The following is a 15,820-nucleotide window of genomic DNA, read 5'->3' on the forward strand; positions in this document are numbered from 1 at the left end:
ATGTATACAGGAAGTTGTTGATTTTGCCCATTTACTAGTTGGCACCTGCAGAAGACCCTGCACAGATGAGCAAAGCTGTCTTGATGCAGCCAAGGGGGAAAGGTGATCTCACAGATATGTGGCTCCAAGGCCATTAAAGGGCTTTGTATATGATGACCAATAACTTAAATTGAGCCCAGTAACTGATGGGCAGCCAGGGATGGGAATAATATGCATGATAGCCAAACTGAGGCTTTCTTTACTAGATGGAGTTTCTGAACTGATTTGGCGGGGAGACCAATGTACAGTGCACTGCAGTAGTCTAGTCTCGATGTAAAAGTTCTGGTCGTAGCTGGTGGGCACAAGCTCACCATTGGACAGCAATCCTAGGCAACTGGGCATGCAGCAGCACTGTCAAGTCAGCCAAACAGCAAGAATAGCTCCTTATTGCTAGTTACCCACTCAGTTCCTCACCAATATCCATGACCTCTATGGAGCTGGACCACCACATTGTAACCATCAGACACAACAGGAATATAATATTGTCATTTCCCAAGTGATGCCAAGGGAACCAGGCCTTGAAGATTCCTCCACCCCCCAATTAGTATTCTTGAATCAGTAGCCATTTCAAATTGAATACCTATGTATCGGAGTTTGGGGGATCAGGTCCCCCACTCTAGCAGATCTCCTGTCCTCCACTTCTGCTGTTGGCTGCTGCCTGGTACAGCATCAGGACAAACTGGGGATGGGATTGGGGTGGGGTGGGATTATCATGTGCTGCAATGTCACTTCCAGTTATGTAATTGGAAGTGACATCACACATTACTGTGATGCTCTAGCAATCCCACAAATCTCTATGATAAAGCCATGGAGATTTGGGGTATACCTAAAGTGTCACTGTGATGTGTGATGTCATTTCTGATTACTTGACTAGAAGTAGCATCACACAGCATCACACAATGCCAAGCAGCACTTAGCCCACTCCTAAAAGCTTCATGGCATAGCCAGTCCTCAGCTGGCAACCCTCATTGATTCACATACACACATACACATTCCCTCACCCACATTTTCCCAGTACAAAAGTGTACACACTCAAGGCATGCATTAAGCAATGTATTTTAAGTTGTTAAACAATTACATGGAAATGGAAAAACCAGACTGCAGAGGGCAGAAATATGCAGTTTTTTGTAGTTCTCTGCCTCTGTCTCAAATACCTTGGATCTGTCTCACTGAACTCCAAAAATCTCAATAGAATTTTGAATGATTTTTACAGAGGCAGGGCATCACGTCTAGGTTCTGCTGGAAGTGATGTCACACCATCACTGACGACTGCCCCTTCATGTTCCACCCTATATGGTCTATAACTGAGTCTGGCAACCCTATCCTGGGCTCAGCCAGGCAACTGGGCAGAGGTACCACTGCCAGAATCTGTGGAAACATTGATACTTGTTTTGGGAGGATCCAGACAGCATTGAAAAACCTGCTAGGAGAGACTCAAAGCTTTTGTTCAGGACAACACACAAAACAAGGGTTGTGCATAGCTATGTGCTGTAGTAATGTTCTCAAACAACCTTAGTGAAATGCTACTATCTGCACTATCAACTCAGTTTATTTTCCCTGAGATAGAAATGTACACATTATTAAAATTAAAAATATTATTGCTGAAGTTATGCAGGAGTAAACTGTTCGTTTACTCTGGACACAACTATAAAGTAAGCAGGAGTTGTTTAGGCAGATATATTGCTTATTTAGCCCTGACATAGATAGTCCAGGCTAGCCTGATCTTGTCAGATCTCAGAAGCTAAGCAGGGTTGATCCTGGCTAATGTTTGGATGGGAGACCTCCAAGGGTTGTGACGGGGAGACAGGCAATGGCAAACCACTTTAAAATGTCTCTCACCTTGAAAACCTTACAGGCAGGGCTGGATCGGGGGGGGGGGGCAGAGCGGGGTGCTTGCCCTGGGCGCCGACGGAGGGGGGGGCGCCAAATTGGATATGGAGTCCATTGTATTCTATGGGATCATAATATAGAATGGCCCAAAAGGGGGCATCATTTTTTAATCCCCCCCCCCCCTCAAAAAACATGTAGATCCGGTCCTGCTTACAGGATCGCCATAAGTCAGCTGTGACATGATAACAAATATATAAATCTTTCATGCCAGTTTTTTTAAGATAATGCAGACAGATACAGCCCTCTAGAGGTTTGACATGGAATTTGCAGAACAAACTGTGATATTTCAGGTGAGTAGCCATGTTGATCTGAGGCAGCAGAACAAAGTCTGAGTCCAGTGACACCTTTAAGATCAACAAAGTTGTGTTTCTGGTACAAGCTTTCATGTGCACACACACTTCTTCAGATACTTTGTTGATCTTAAAGGCACCAGTGGACTCAAACCTGTTATTTCAGAGCCAAGTTGGCAGAGTCAACAGTACAAAAATGAAGCATTTTCCTGCTGAAGTTACTACTTGAATAAACTACTGACATTTCATAGTGCTTATATAAATACATCTACAGTGTTTACAGAAGATGAGATGCCTGAGCATACCAATGACATGCGGTATAATTGTAAAGTGAAGCTCTTGTAACTTCACCTTTTTCTCTTACCTAAGAGGTCAGCAAAATAAAGGTACAAGTTTATTCATTTTACCTAAAGAGTTATCTTGGCTTTGGTTACAGAATCTGCTTCGTAGAAAAGATTGTAAATTGTCAGACAAGCAATTCCTTTTCACTGGGCAAGAGCCACCCTCAGTTTTCCTTTTCTCAGCCTCCAACAGCAACACTAAAAAAAAAAAATATAAAGAGGATTTCCCTTGAAATCTACTTTTTTCATAATAGCTGCATTTGGATCAGTGAAGGATAAGAACATAAGAGAAACCATGGTAGATCAGGTCAGTGGCCCATCCAGTTGAACAGTGTGTCACACAGTGACCAAAAAACAGGAGTGAGTAGTTAACTTAGTCACAGCAAAGAATTCTGAAAAGCATCTGTAGAAACAATTTTGAATGTAGGCTTTTTTTGAGCAGGAATGCACACGAACACAGTTCCGGCTGGCTTGGTGCTGAGTGTATGGCCTAATATGCAACTGAGTTCCTGCTGGGCTTTTTCTACAAAAAAAGCCCTGGAGCTATTAATTTGAATCAATATTTTGAAAACATTTGCAAAATCCCAGACTCAACCAGTAATTTTACCTGATATGTGGAGCAGGAAAACCATAAAGCATATCAGTTAGATTTGAGTCCAGGAACACCATAGAGGCCAACAAGATGTTTTAGATATAAGCTTTCAAGACACAAAGCTCTCTTCTTCAGGTACAAGCAGGCATGGAGATCTCTGAATCTTTATATCCAGTCAGAAGGTGGAAGGGGTATTCCAGATAAGGAACTCAGAATGCAGAGGTACAATGCATATTACAAACAGCTTGATTGGAACAAAGGGGAAGTGTCTGGGGACAGAAAATTAGCAACTGTAGTGAAGAATACTATGTCCCTATAGCAACTGTAGTGAGATAAGAACATTGTCCCTATTCAGCCAATGGGGGTGGGGGCAGAATCCATTACTCTGAATTTGTGAATGAACCCAAGTTCAGCAATCTTGTGTTGTACTTTTCATCTGAAGTTTCTTTGTTTGAAGATTGTTGCTCTTAGGTCAGCAATCTTCCAGGTTATTTCATTGTATACAATAGGTTTTAGGTATGGCCTTTTGTCCCTTTGCCAGATCTTCGTTTTAAAAAGATCTTTGTTGGAAGGCTAGGAAAGACCTCTGCTATGAGCAATGTTCCCTCTAAGCTGCAGAGTCTTGTCAGCAAAATTCTATTTTTTGAGCTACTGGCATTAAAGTTGTGAGCTACAGCATAAATTAATTTGCTCTGGGACAATTTTTCCTGAACTAAGACAAAAATGAGCTGGAGGCTAAAAATCTGTGAGCTAGCTCACGCAAACTTGACTTACAGGGAATACTGGCTATGAGGCTCCAAAGAACCATTGCCAGTCAGAATACACAGTGAATAGACTGGTCAGACATCATACAAAACCATGGTTTAGTTAAACTATTTCTCAGCACAGGCCACTCTACTAACTAGGGTTAGTCAGATTCAATCTGTCTGGGATATGAAGAAAAGGTCTGGTTTATCAACCACGGATAGTCTTGTTTACAGCTTTGTATTCTGTCTGAATACACAGATCCCAGTTTAATTATGGCTTATTCCTCTCCTAAGCTATGTAGAGAAGTAAATATAATGTGAAATCAAGGTTTAATTAAAGTAGCCATAGCTGAATGAACATCTGAATGTGTGGCACCACACTACACATGGTTAGTAGTAGTACCTCAAACCAGGAGCTGCTCAAAATATTAAACTATTGGGGGGGAGGGTTAAGCAAAGAGACTGGAATATGTTTTTATTTCATGAATGACTGCTTAATGCCACTACCACCACCCAGCCCCAAGCCGATTCTCTGTGCCAGCCCGGCCTGTAGAATTGTCTGGCAAGAACAGCTCAAAAGCTAAAACCTTCAGCCAGTTCTCGCTAGCACCAGGCATCTCCCTGGGTTCTGAGTCTGCCTTGAAACAACTGCCTCTCTCAACTCTTTCCTCAACTTTTGGTGCATCTAAATCAGGGGTGTCAAACTCATTTGTTATGAGGGCCAAATATGACATACATGAGACCTTGTCGGGCCAGACCATGTGTGTCATAAAACGTAATGCCAGGCAGCAGAGATATAAACTTTATAAAGGACACAGACTAACACAAAGATTTTTTTAAAAAAAGAACTTAAAATAAAACATGCTTAAAACATTAGCACTTGCTGGTCTTAAAGGTGATTTCTTTGTATCTCTCCTATGGGATCCAGGGAACCGGGCAAAGGAAGCTCTGGCGCTTTTCTTCCTTCCCCAGGGGACGAGGAGGGAGAGAAGACTCAGCCAATAGAAGGAAGAGCAACTTGGCTCAATAGCTCTGCTAAGAAATTGAGAGAGCCTGGCAAAACATACTCTCTCCCCCCTCCCCCTTCCTCCCCAAGTGAGGAGCCTCAGCCGATTGAGAAAATGGAAGCTTTGCTCTATAGCTCCTGTGCGATTGAGCAAGCCTTGCAAAGCAAGCAGTTATACAGAAGGAAGGAAGAGAAAGGGAGAAGGAAGCAGATGTTGCCCAGGGGCCTGATAGGAGCCCTCCGAGGGCCTGACCAGTCACACTCACACATACTGTCAAGGGACTCGACTTAAAAAAATGCTCAGTCACTTGGCATGGCTTGGAGCACAGTAAGGGCAGAGGAAGGGCTTCTGTCTTCCCTCTGGCACCATTTGCCTTATTGGAAATGGCTGCAGGGAGCCTACTTGCCCCTTAATTGGACTCCACATGTCCTGGGATCATGTGACCTAGACCATATGGAGCCTGAGGAATGGACAAACAAGATTCCCCTGTAGGAAAAAAAAATGTGTGAGGCAAGGAAGACCTCCTTCCTTGCAGTACTTGAATATGCACTAAATGACCAAGAAATTTTTGAGATGAGTCTACAAGGGTACATGTGACTATGAGATGGATCAAGCAAGCAACTGTTGAGGCTGGGTGAGTGGGCGTCAACATGGCAGATGCGGTTCAATGTGGCCAAGTGCAAAGTAATGCGCATTGAGGCCAAGAATCCCAGCTACAAATACAAGTTGATGGGGTGTGAACTGGCAGAGACTGACCAAGAGAGAGATCTTGGGGTCATGGTAGATAACTCACTGAAAATGTCAAGACAGTGTGCGTTTGCAATAAAAAAGGCCAACGCCATGCTGGGAATTATTAGGAAGGGAATTGAAAACAAATCAGCCAGTATCATAATGCCCCTGTATAAATCGATGGTGCGGTCTCATTTGGAGTACTGTGTGCAGTTCTGTTCGCCGCACTTCAAAAAGGATATTATAGCATTGGAGAAAGTCCAGAAAAGGGCAACTAGAATGATTAAAGGGCTGGAACACTTTCCCTATGAAGAAAGGTTGAAACGCTTGGGTCTCTTTAGCTTGGAGAAACGTCGACTGCGGGGTGACATGATAGAGGTTTACAAGATAATGCATGGGATGGAGAAGGTAGAGAAAGAAGTACTTTTCTCCCTTTCTCACAATACAAGAACTCGTGGGCATTTGATGAAATTGCTGAGCAGACAGGTTAAAACGAATAAAAGGAAGTACTTCTTCACCCAAAAGGTGATTAACATGTGGAATTCACTGCCACAGGAGGAGGTGGCGGCCACAAGCATAGCCACCTTCAAGAGGGGTTTAGATAAAAATATGGAGCAGAGGTTCATCAGTGGCTATTAGCCACAGTGTGTGTGTGTGTGTGTGTGTGTATATATATATATATATATATAAAATTTTGCCACTGTGTGACACAGAGTGTTGGACTGGATGGGCCATTGGCCTGATCTAACATGGCTTCTCTTATGTTCTTATGTTCTTAAGCAACCCCTGGCCATTAAATGCCAGCAATGCCCTTCGGTTCTCTGCATAGGGCAAACAGATCAAACCATGCACCAAAGGAGAAATGAACACGAAGTGCTGCTATTCATAGGTTTTACTTACTGTCTTAATCCAATCTTAGCTATATTTATTGCTCAGTTACTTATGCATATTGACTCTAATCAGTCCATCATGGCAACACTCTTCCCACCCTCTACCTATAAGTAATGGTTGGTGACCTCTGTTTCAATGTATCTGAAGAATTGTGCTTATACCAGGAATAAAAGTTTTTTTGATCTTATGTCACTGAACTCAAACATTACCTAGGTTCTGGTAGATGCCAAAGGAGATATTGCATGGTGGGATTCTTTTTAGTTTTCATTCAGAGGAAACCTTTTCCATATGCAATGTGAATAAATGAGATTGGGATATGAATAGGTATGCTTCAGGATCTTACTTGACCAGAAGGTTCACATATCTCAGGGAGAAAACGAGTGGGTGATAGATAACTTTCTGATCCTGCATTCAAGGTCACAATTTGGTGCTTGGGAGGGGAAAAAGTGGGAGGGCTTCTAGTGTCCTGGCCCCACTGATGGACCACTTGATGGCACCTGGGTTTTTTGGCCACTGTGTGTACAGAGTGTTGGACTGGATGGGCCATTAGCCTGATCCAACATGGCTTCTCTTATGTTCTTATGCAATACATGACCACAGCTCTTGGAACAAAGCAATGAAGAAGACCGTGAATCCCACTGTGCATGAGGATTTTGATTTCATGTCCTATACAGGTAACACCACTGTTACTTCATAAGATACAAGAAACAGAAAGAATGACAAAGCTTAACAGAATGTGGTCACCTCTAAAGTAAAATATTTAGGTGTGGAAATTACAATGAATAATATTGACTTGTATAAAAATAACTATGAAAAGCTTTGGTGTAAGACTGATGAAGATATGATAAAATGGAATAAGCTCAACTTATCATTGTTGGGTAGAATTTCTGCAATTAAAATGAATGTTCTACCAAGAATTATGTATCTGTTTCAAACAAGTCCATTAGTGAAGGATAGTAAACAATTTAATAAATGGCAAAGAAAATTTTTAGAATTTATATGGGCTGGGGAGAAACCAAGAATTAAAATGAAAATTTTAACCGATGCAAAAGAAAGGGGAGGATTCCAATTACCGGACTTAAAGTTATACCACGACGCAGTATGTTTGGTGTGGATAAAGGAATGGGTGATGTTATTGAATCGAAAACTTCTAGTATTGGAAGGTCATGGAAATATTTTTGGTTGGCATGCATATATGTATTATGGAAAAAATAAGATGGATGGTTTTTTTTCTCATCACTATATAAGAAGAAATTTGTTAAATACTTGGTTAAAATATAAAAAATATGGAGATGAGAGGAAACTGCTATGGATCGTGCCAACAGAAGTAATAAAGTTATCTTCTGATATTGATGAAGAAAAGTGGTTATAGTATGAACAATTGTTAAAAATACAGGGCGGAAAGGTAGAATTAAAATCGGCTGAAGAATTAAATAACAGATACGATTGGTTTCAAATGCAACAAATTAAGAACTTGGTGGAAAAGGACATTAAAAATGAAGGAATAAGACAAGAGCAAACTGAACTGGAAAGAGTTCTGCTTGGTGATAATGTAAAGCTGATTTCAAGAATGTATAAATTATTATTGAAATGGTCTACAGAAGATGAAGTAGTAAAAAATGATAAAGTGGGCAATTAACATGAATAAAGAAATTCAAATGGAATAATGGGAATACTTATGAAAGAACTCTATGAAGATATTGACGAGCTATAACATCAAAGAAAACTGTTTTAAAATGCTGTATAGGTGGTATATGACACCTAAGAAACTGGCAAAAATGAACAATCAGGAGTCAGATAGGTGTTGGAAATGTAAAAAACATGAAGGTTCTTTCTACCATATGTGGTGGACTTGTAAAAGGCAAAACAATTTTGGCAAATGATTCAACAAGAGATTTCAAAGATTTTGGGTTATGACTTTAAGAAGACTCCAGATAATCTGTTGGGATTAAAAATGGAAAATTTTCCAAAACAAGATAGAACAATAATATGATATTTACTTTCAGCTGCTTGTGAAAGCAAAATAAAAATACCAGAAAAATGGGACTGGATTTTAAAAGTTATGTCTTGGAGTGAAGGGGACAAGTTTACAAGAATCTTAAAAGATTATGAGTTGGAGAAGTTTAAAATTGAGTCGGAGAAATTTCAAAAATATGTTGAAAAGTACTGGAAAATAAGGGGACATTGGGTGATTTTTGATAATAGCTGAAATTACTTTTCTTTAAAAAAAAGTAATGGACTTTTTTTTATCTTGATTCTATTTTTCATTTTGGATAAGGACAATAAGAACTATAAGAGAAGAATGAAGATGGATTATAAATAATTTGTTGGGTTTGTTTATTCTTTTACAGAATGTTTTGTGGGTTTTCTTAGATAAGATTTTTAATAAGATGATTCTTTAATTGATAAGGTTACCTTTTATTTTTAGCAATTTAAGTATTTGACACCGGCGGGGGTCATGATATGAGGAGGAGGGAAAGAGTAATGTATTGGTATTAATTTTGCATTATTTTTATTATGGATATTACTACAATATATTACCACAATAAAATTGTTTTTACCCAGGATTTTGATTTCATGTGACTGAGTTGGCCATTCAGTGAGTCAAATATTTAAAATCTTGCTATGCTTGGTCCATCGAGAAAAATAATTATTTTAGTCATATCAGCCAGTGCCCACAGACACTTCCTATTACCCACCACAAAAGCATTTCCACACATTTTCATAGAAAACTAGTGCGAAAAATAAGGGCAGAATACCAGCAAGATCATACCTAGCTTCCTTTTCAGGAGAGTGGAAACCAGCTTCTTAGAAAATAGACTTCATCAGAAATTATTTGTTGCTTTTTTGAAGGTAGAAATGCTCTACTCATTTCATGGTAAGAGGGTGGAAAGAGAGATGGGCTCCCCAAAAAGAATATTGGTAGACAAGAGGAAAATCTGGTAAACACAAAAAGCACAAGTTCAAATAAATAAAAACTCTTCTATTACTCACCCAGGGCAATCACAATAGCCACCAGGATGATGATCCCAAAGCATGTGACCCATACCATGATCTGCTGCCAGCGGGGATTCTGGGGTGAATCTGCAAAGAGTGGCAGACAATTTATGAAAAAAAGGAAGGCTTTATGAAAAGAAGAAGAATGCAAGAATAGTTTGCCTCATGATAACTGATCTTGTGTTGAAGAATGTTGCAGTGGTAAACTAATACGTTGGGAGGGCCAAGGTTTTCTCCATGCAATTCCACTTGCATCCAGTTTTTTCCAACAATAATTTTATCAGTTATTAAAGAAACTCAAAATCAATTTTTGTCATGGGAAAAGCTGACGCTATTGTGAATGGGCAAAACAGCCTTGGTGAAGTTGGTAGTTTATCTAGAGATGCAGGGTTGGATCCATAGGTTGTGTTCCACTAATGGTGGAACTTTCGTCCAGTGCAAGGGAGCCTTCCTTCAACACAAGAAGCCAGAAGCGAAATATTCTGCTGGTGAAAACCTGTGTGTTGGAGAAACCCTTACTTATGGCACTTCTGACCTGATAATGCTGAAATGACAATGTGGTAGCAATATTATAATATTTTTCTGCATGTGAAAAAGGCACATGCAAAACAGATGTTATTACCAAATACAACAAGGAACAGCATGCTAAAAAGTGTGAGCAGGTCCTGCTGACAATACAATGAGGAACAGTGTGCTGCTAACAGGTTTTGCTGTCTTAATCCAATCTTAGATATACTCACTGCTCATGCTATTGTCAGCAGGACCCACTGACAGCAGAAACAAAACTTAGTTAAGACCAACAAAGTTTTATTCAAGGTATGAGCTTTCGTGTGCAAACACACTTCTTCAGAAACAAGAGAAACTGCCTCTTGGGGTGCTATTACAATGGTGTACCAGAGTAAGCCTAGCTCCCTTGTTCTGTCTAGTTGTGGTGAAATGCCTTTCACTCCATGATTTATATCAAGCATATATTAATTGGGTTTAAAAGCTTCTCATGACTGGGGGGAGAGGTGTCCTTTTGCAGTCTAAAATAGGTAATGCTGATGAGGAACGAGTCACCTCCCAAGGATCAGAGCAATCCATCACCATATTAAAGCAGATATACCAAAATATGAGATTCAAAAGGAAGCCAGGGGCCTACTTTACAACTAGTCCCTCATAGTAAAGGGTCAGGATTGCCAGGTGAGGCTGACAAGCAGGTGGGGTACTTACCAGGATCCTCCAGGAGAGGGGATGGAGGGTCTGGGAGAGGGAACTCTGAAGTGAATTCAGGGTGAGCTGCAGTCACAGTTAAGAGAGCCGGTTTGGTGTAGTGGTTAAGTGCATCTGGGAGAACCGGGTTTGATTCCCCACTCCCAGTGGCGTCACTGGGGTGGGTTGCACCCTGGGGCCAAGTGCGTGGGTTGCACCCTGGGGCCAAGTCGGTTGCACCCTGGGGCCAAGTGTGCCGGACTCGGAGGGAAGAGCAGCAGTCCTCGTGCGCTGCCCAGAGGTGCTAAATCCCTCGCGTTCGAACAAAGGAAACCTCCGCCTGGAGAAGCCGAAAGATTTGGGGACGGTAACCGTCCCGAAACTTGAGGAGAGGCGCTGCTCGTCCTGCAAACTACTTCTTCCATCAGTCCGTCCCTCCCAAGGCGCTGGCGGCGGCGCGGGCTTGTGCAAGACCAGTTGCTAGCCGAGAGCGGCGGCTGGGGGAGCTCAGCGCACCTGCCTGAACCAGCGAGAAAGAAGCCCGCTTCGGGTCCTCGTCGCCTACCCCCTCCTCCCCCGCCGCCAGCAGCAGCGCCTGTGGTGCGGAGTCTTCAGCACTGGCGCTCATGCGCACTGCCGGCAATGCTCCTGCGCTACCCCTCACCCGCTCCTCCTCTTGCTGCTGCGAGCGCGGCCGATGCCGCCTGTTTTCCTCCTGCGTGAGGGACTCCCTCGCTCTCTGCCTGCCTGCCCCCTTCCCTTCCCTCCTGCGCCCCGCGCGTCTAAAGCCTCCTTTCCCTCGCTGGTTGGCTCGCAACGTCCTCCCTTCCCTGGTTTGCCTGCTCGCCCTCTGATGCCTGCCTGCGGAGAGCTGCGCTTTCCTCTTCCCTCCTGGCCTTCTCTCGCTTCGCCACTGCCTTGAAAGAGCCTCCCCGCGTCTCCCGCCAATAAAGACTGTGATTGCTTGCCGCCTGCTGCCTTCAAAGAGCCCTAGGGGGCCAATGAGAATGCTCTAGGGGGGGCCAATGGCCCCCTTGGCCCTGCCCTAGTGACGCCTCTGCCCACTCCTCCACTTACAGCTGCTGGAATGGCCTTGAGTCAGCCATAGCTCTCTCAGGAGCTGTCCTTGAAAGGGCAGCTTCTGTGAGAGCTCTCTTAACCCCACCCACCTCACAAGGTGTCTGTTGTGGGAGAGGAAGGTTAAGATGAAGGTCAGATGACTTTTAACAATGCAAAGCCTTCAAAGAAACATTAATTATTAACATTGATAACAAATATAATAAATGCACACATACTATATTACTCACTGTCCCAATACCACAGCTCCACTTTTCCAACTGATGTAAAGATTCTCTAATCTAAGTCTGTAATGCTGTGGAATGAGCTGATTGTCCAAAGAACTTCCCTCTGGAGCTTGTTGCTGATAATTGCCACTGAAACAGACCTTAGATCCAGCCAGAAGAATTCTTTCACAGGCAGATAAAGTAGTGACAACATGCACCCTAGGCTAACTATTCAGCATGTTTCAGGAATATTTCCCTTCTTCTGATCACGTTTTTACAGATGAAACCATTGCTCACACTTTTCCTGTTGCAGGAGTCTCACACACGATGCTGGCAGTCTAGTTCTCTGTTTTGCCTGACTTCCACATTGTATGGTTTCCAGTTTTATTGTATAATTAGAGTTAACTTGGCAGAAATTTGGGGATAGATGGATGCCCCTATGCCTAAAGGTTCTTTGGAAATGTCAAATACAAGTGCAGGGTTAGGGAAGGGTGTCAGTTACACAATAACTTTGTAAAGTGTTGGCCAATTTTTACCTAATACTGGATTGACACATATAATGATCATTATTTAAAATCTTATATTTCAGGCTATTGGGGAATTTTCTAATTTGATGATTTTCCCCTCTCTCTTTTGCACCATGGGAGGGGGTTGGGGAATCTTTAACTAATGTAAAATTATTGACCCACTCCGAAGTTCTTTTAATCCCCCAAGTTCTGGTATTAAAAATTAGGTTCTATAAACCAAAATGCGGGGAGGGATTTTCAGAGAAATCACTACAGAACACAAGACTGAATTTTGATCATGGAATGTTGCTTATTTCTCAGAACAATAATTAACCAAATGCTGACATTTAGAATTGTCACTACTTCAAAAAAACAACAACAACCAAGAAAACTTTTAAAATATATTCCATAAGAGTGACCTGCTCATATCAACACATTGCCACATATGCATGATGTTCCAAGGGTTATTTTTGTCCCAAGGCACAAGATTATTTGGATTATGATGATAACTGAGCTTTTATTGCTGTATTTCTTTGCATTAATGCAGTCCTAAACGTTTCTATGGAAAAGTAAGTCCCATCAAGTAAATACGTTTAAGATTATAGCTCATGTTTAAATATGCTTAAGCTTATATGCAGGGCATGCAAATAGATTAAGATTGTATCATCAAACCACACCCACAACCTACCACACAGACATTTTTCCTCCACAAGTTCCTCTTCAAAAGTCAGATCTGAGTTTGGAATGCCAGAGTTGCCCTATCCTTCCATTTCAGAAAGTGTACAGAATATATACTTCCCTAAGTACAAAGACAATTCCTATTTTTTTAAGCCTTAACAACTCCCCATATATACAAGCATCTGGACATGTTCATGGAAGAATCTGGCCATGGTCATTAATGATTAGAATTGGAAGAGACCCCCCCCCCCCCAACCCATCATATTGATGCAGAGTTCCATGCTTGCTTTCTGACTCCATGTACAAAAACTAAACCGTTGGGATTTTTTTACACACTAGATAAAATCTAGGAAAGAACACCAAAGCTCACTTACTGAGCTGCTGAGTTGGATGAAGCGGGCTTGAGGCATGAGGTTCAGAGGGGGTCTTGAGATCAGCGTAAACTATTTCTCCAGCCATGCTGAAAGCAGAAGCTGCTCTCTGTGACCAAGGAAAGCCTTCTGCTCTTTGAGAGCCACATGCAAAACCGGCCATCAACACAATCCATAGCCAGGAAGTGCAGCTCACACCCAGCTGCTGAATTCCACCACTACCACCACTGAGTGGGTGGTGTAAACTTAATTTTTTTCAGCCTCATATCTTTACTCTGCCTTATCACAAAATTTCCATGAAGACACACTGAGTTGTGCCCCGCCCCCATGAATGGTCAGTTCAAATCAGCTTAAAAAATGGACTGAAATATCAATCTGCTTCTCAAAAAGGAAGGCAATTGGGAAATAGCTGCACAGCAGCCCCTTGGAATATCTATGCATACGTATTTGCTGTCCAGTTATTGTTGGGGATGCCATGAATTCACAGTGAGCATTTTGGCAGGCAAACACACCATGTTTGACAACCATAATCACTGAAGTCAGGACTCAGTTAACCTTGCCTTGCCATTTGCAGCTATGTAGTACCTGCTGTAGTGGAATTTCGTTTCCAGGTAGGGTAAAATTGCTTAGCATGGGTTCTTTTTTTGTATCTTTACTAGGGTTGCCAACCTCCATGAGGGGTCTGGAGATCTGCTGGAATTACAGCTGATGTCCAGATGACAGAAATCAGTTCCCCCAGAGAAAAAAGGCTGCTTTGAAGGGTGGACTCTATGGCACTGTAGTGCAGTGTGGTCCCTCCCTGCCCCAAATCCCACCCTACCAAGGCTCCACCCTCAAATCTCCAGGCGTTTCCCATCCTGGCATTAGCAACTCTAATCTGTGCAGTAGATGAAACTGCTTTTCTCTCAGAGTCAAGAATGGTTGGAGGTGGCCAGGAGACTTAAGGCTATGCATGGTAAACTACGGATGTGCAGATTTCAATGGACACCAAATGGTAAGGTTGTTTTAAAAAAGCATTAATTTATTACCAGTGGCTGACTGACTTTCTCATTGGATTGCCAAGTGATGAGCAGTGACAACAGGTTTCTAAGGAGGTAGAAAGCTGGAACTCTTACTGGGCTGTGAGGAAACATGCATACGTACTCTACTGATTGCACCACACCAACAGGCCAATCTTCTTGGAGACAAAATTCGAGTTTTGGTGCCACAACCAAGAAAAGCTGTTTCCTGAGTTGCCAGCAGCCTAGTTTCAAATGGCAGGTATGCAAAGCAGGGCCTCAGAAGTTGACTGTAGTGGTCTGCCAAGTTCTTAAGGGAGCAGGCAGTCCTTCCAGTATGTTGGTCCGAAACCATATAGGGCTTTGAGGGTCAACACCAATACCTTGAATTGTACCTGGAAACAAAATGGGAGCCAGTGTAGATGGAACAAGAGTGGAATGATATTGTCCCTGCAACTCACTTGATATTCTGCACCAATTGCAGCTTCTGGACAGTCTTTGTTTTAAAATTTTCTAAATTATTTTTTTTAAAAAGGGATGAGAACAAATTTTTTTAAAAGGGGCATGGAAGATATTTCAGGAGACATGCCTTCTTTTCCACAGAATAATTGGAGAGAGACTGTCCTCTTTGTGGGTTGGCTGAGAATTATATATGGGCCTGATTTTCACATGAAACCCACCTAATATTCTAAGTTATTATAACTTTAATCCTTTTCATTTTTTCAATTAATAACATAATAATGATAAAGTTTCATTATTTTCAGGAAATACTATAAACCTGCCAAGCCCTCAAGTTTTACAATTTGTTTTGTGTTCTACTTGGTTTTAGGTCACTAAAGAAGGCTCTTATAGCCGAAATGCATCTGACCTAGTGGTTTTTTATGAGATATTTTGTCATGTGATTCATGTTCAGTTGATGTGCAATTTCTGTAGGTTGGATTTTAGCATCTCTATGTATCTATCTTGTTTTTAATTCTCAATTGCTACACTGTGTAATAAATACTTTATTTTTAAGTTTGTTATATTCACCCTTCTGAGTACCCACACTGTCTCCATAGTTGGGTTTCTTCTCTCTTTGTTTCTTCTCTCCATCAATGAAACTTATCTGAGCAGCTGCTAAGCTCCCTTTTCTTATTGCCAATGGATTCTCTGTTGTGTTATCAGCCACTGTGAAAAAAGGGAAGAAGTTAACCCAATGCCAGTCTCCCTCCTCTCCTGAAAACTGTTTCCAAATCTGCAAAGCTCCCTTTTCCTATTGCCAAGCTCTAGCG

General features: G+C 41.9%; 1 protein-coding gene across 1 annotated transcript in view; it reads right to left on the reverse strand.

The window, feature by feature from the left end:
- The window catches only part of LOC132590540 (killer cell lectin-like receptor subfamily B member 1B allele A), a gene marked incomplete at its 3' end in the record, with an annotated part of 29,916 nt that extends 16,277 nt beyond the window's left edge, over nt 1-13,639 (reverse strand). The window contains exons 1-3 of the mRNA XM_060263468.1: nt 13,555-13,639; nt 9,520-9,609; nt 2,627-2,758 (exon numbers count right to left, since the gene is read on the reverse strand). Coding sequence (XP_060119451.1) covers nt 2,627-2,758; nt 9,520-9,609; nt 13,555-13,639 — 307 coding nt within the window. The remainder of the gene's footprint in view (nt 1-2,626; nt 2,759-9,519; nt 9,610-13,554) is intronic.
- Nucleotides 13,640-15,820: the final 2,181 nt, after the last annotated feature.

Source organism: Heteronotia binoei, unplaced genomic scaffold (assembly GCF_032191835.1).
Source record: "Heteronotia binoei isolate CCM8104 ecotype False Entrance Well unplaced genomic scaffold, APGP_CSIRO_Hbin_v1 ptg000246l, whole genome shotgun sequence".
NCBI lineage: Eukaryota > Metazoa > Chordata > Lepidosauria > Squamata > Gekkonidae > Heteronotia > Heteronotia binoei.